General features: G+C 50.7%; 1 protein-coding gene across 1 annotated transcript; it reads left to right on the top strand.

Moving 5' to 3' along the window:
• Positions 1-403: 403 nt before the first annotated feature.
• LOC148016624 (protein BYPASS1-LIKE-like) lies at positions 404-2,546 on the top strand. The gene has a single exon (XM_087664615.1). The coding sequence runs from the start codon at positions 624-626 to the stop codon at positions 1,941-1,943; it is 1,320 nt and encodes a 439-aa protein (XP_087520741.1). The 5' UTR covers positions 404-623; the 3' UTR covers positions 1,944-2,546.
• The last annotated feature ends 216 nt before the right edge of the window (positions 2,547-2,762 follow it).

Genomic DNA, 2,762 nt, shown 5'->3' with positions numbered 1-2,762 from the left:
TCTGGCCACTAACCCTTGGTTGCACAATGAGGGTTTGGGGATAGTTGGGTTTCATAAACCTACTGCTCTTCTTGCTAAAACCATGTAGAAACACACTTCTTAAGGCTAGGTAAGCAGTGGTTGCAAAGGTAACACGTTTGATTGGCATGGGTCATTTGATTGCTCAGTGAGACAAACAATGGCTATCATATGCTTCTCGCCGTAAATAAGCGTCATGCTCGAATATGCTGATTTACACTCCTACCTATGGCGCAAGTGCAATGTTAGCCTGAAAACGCTTGACACTGCAAATGGTCGCGCGACCCAGCTCTTAGGGTGGTGCGCTCTAACGTTCTAATCCAAAGTGGGAGGGCCGCTCATTTTCTCTCTATCTTTTCTAGAAGACCAATTCTACCTCTCTCGTCAACGCTCATTCGAGCCATACAGCAGCCATAAACTCGAGAGTTCTTTGCCCATTCTACAGTTCTGGGGTTGACTGCGCTCTCTCTCTTTTCTTCTTCTTCCTCCTCCTCTCTCCTTCTCTTTCTCTCTCTCTCTCTCTCTCCCCCCCGCGCGCCAGCCTCCCCTGGTTTCCTTCTCTGCAGCTTCCCCTCTTCAACCAGAACCCCAGGGGAAAGAGAGCCATGCCTGTCGCAAGGCAACTAGCGTCTGCATCATCCCACCACCATCATCATTCGTCCCTCTTCTCCTCCATCGGCTCCTTCTTTCACGCCCTGCAGCCTGCCTCGCACCACAGCTCCTCTGCGGTGGCTCCTGTCCTCCATGCGACGTGCCCCTCTGATGATGCCTCCTCCTCGGAGCTCCTGTACCTCTACAACGCCTTCGAGGGCAACCTCGCCCAGCGCCTCTCCCTTCTCCTGCCCCCCCTCGACGACTCCCCCTGCCTCACCCTCCCCTTCCTCAGGCACGCCATGGACCTCCTCCTTTCCACGCAGGCCGACCTGCAAACCCTAGTCTCCAGCCACCGCGGCGGCTCCTCCCTCCCTCACAGCGCTGGCGCTGGCCGCGGCCCTGGCCGCATGGTGGACGAGTTCCTCAGCCACAGCATCACTATGCTCGACATCTCCCGCGCCATCAAGGAGCGGATCGACGCCGTCGAGAGTGTCTCAGGCTTGCTGGACATTGTGGTGCAGGCCTTGGCAACCTCACCACCACCATCATCATCATCGTTATCATCTTCCAAGCAGACAGGACTCCTTTCCCAAGGACAAGTCAGAAGGGCTAAGAAAGCCCTAACGCATCTTGAGGCTTTCGTGGAGCATGACAAAGAGGACGATGTCAGCCACACGCCCCTCAGAGGCTCTTCTACTCTCGGACACACGGACTGCGGCGGAGAAGCCAGCCATGAGCCCCAGAGATGGAGGTCCTGGCATGGCAACCCATCGCGTAGACACAGTCTCTCCAACTCGTGGTTCATCAAAAGCCTCCGTGCCAGCCTTGCTATCCCAAGGGTTTCCGCCGTGGATGTTGAGGAGAGCTTGTGTGCTGCCATTTATGCCTTCAATGTGGTGTGCGTCTTCTTCCTCAGCACGGTTTTGTCTGCGTTGCCGTTCTCAGAGAGAAGCCCGGTCATATCCTTCAACCACCCGCGGTCCTTCATGTGGGCATTGCCACTCGCGCATCTGCAGGAGCGGGTGCAGGAAGAGACGAGGAAGCGGGCAAAGGGTGGCAGCAGCCATGGCAGCCTGTGGGAGCTAGATCAAATTGTTGGCATTGTGAAGCGCTTGACCCAAGTGACTGAGGCTATAATTCTGTTCGGAGAATTCCCTCTCCCAGAGCTCAAGAGGGAGGAGATCAAGAACCTCATCAAGAGGCTGCAACAGCACATGGAAGAGCTTGACAAAGACTTAAAACCACTACGCGCACAAACTTCTGAGCTTCACAACAGGATAATCAACACCAGAATTGAGTTGCTTGATGTGATGAGTGACGTTAATCCTTAGATGCAGGGGGACCAATTGGCCACTGATATGCAAGCCGATCTCCATCTGAAAGGGGCAATTCTTCAGTTGAGCTCACTCAGTCTCTGGAGGCATGCATGTAATCATTCAAGCGAGCTGATCTCAAGCTGGTATTCCAGGGAAGGAAGATTTTTGAATCTTGAAGGTTATACACAACCTACGTTGATGAGCCACAGATTGGCAGCATTTCTGAAAAAACTGATGGTTCTTTACTGATCAATGGTTCCTCATTGTGATTCCAAGGGTGAATCAGTATTCCAACAAGAGATGAGCAAACTAGTTCAAAACCATGAATTAGTGTGTTTTGCCCCATAAGGGGGAGTCAGTATTCCACCAAGAGATAGGCAAACTAGTTCAAATCCATGAATTAGTGTGTTTTGCCCCTCAAAACTTGCCTTGGGCTTCTTGTATGTGAGGTCTGTGTGTATTCTGAGAGCGTTTGTAAGTCAAAGCTTGAGCTTGTGGTTCTTGTAATAATTGCCTTTCCAGTTCGGATGATGTCAATGTCCTAAAGTTTCTTCTTGGAAGGTGTATTGTTCTTTGTACTCTACTGTATAACCAAGAATGCGATTTCTATTAAACTGAGGACTCTCTAGTACTCCAATGAGATGAGTATCAGGATCAAGTGAGAGATTTTGTATAATCTTTAGACAAAAGAGAATTTGTATGTTGATATGGAGGCTAAGCATGATGTGAGAATCTGTATGTCGATATAAGGCTTTCTTGCTGATTCGAAGAAACATGATGGAATGCTTCTAGTGGGCGGGTTGAAGGAAATTCCTCGAAGTGTAGTTCAAAAGC

Source organism: Lygodium microphyllum, chromosome 23, assembly GCF_053477565.2.
Source record: "Lygodium microphyllum isolate KBCC chromosome 23, Lygodium_microphyllum_v1.1.10, whole genome shotgun sequence".
Lineage (NCBI taxonomy): Eukaryota > Viridiplantae > Streptophyta > Polypodiopsida > Schizaeales > Lygodiaceae > Lygodium > Lygodium microphyllum.
The sequence above is the reverse complement of the archived record's forward strand: the minus strand, read 5'-3'. Positions and strand labels throughout refer to the sequence as shown.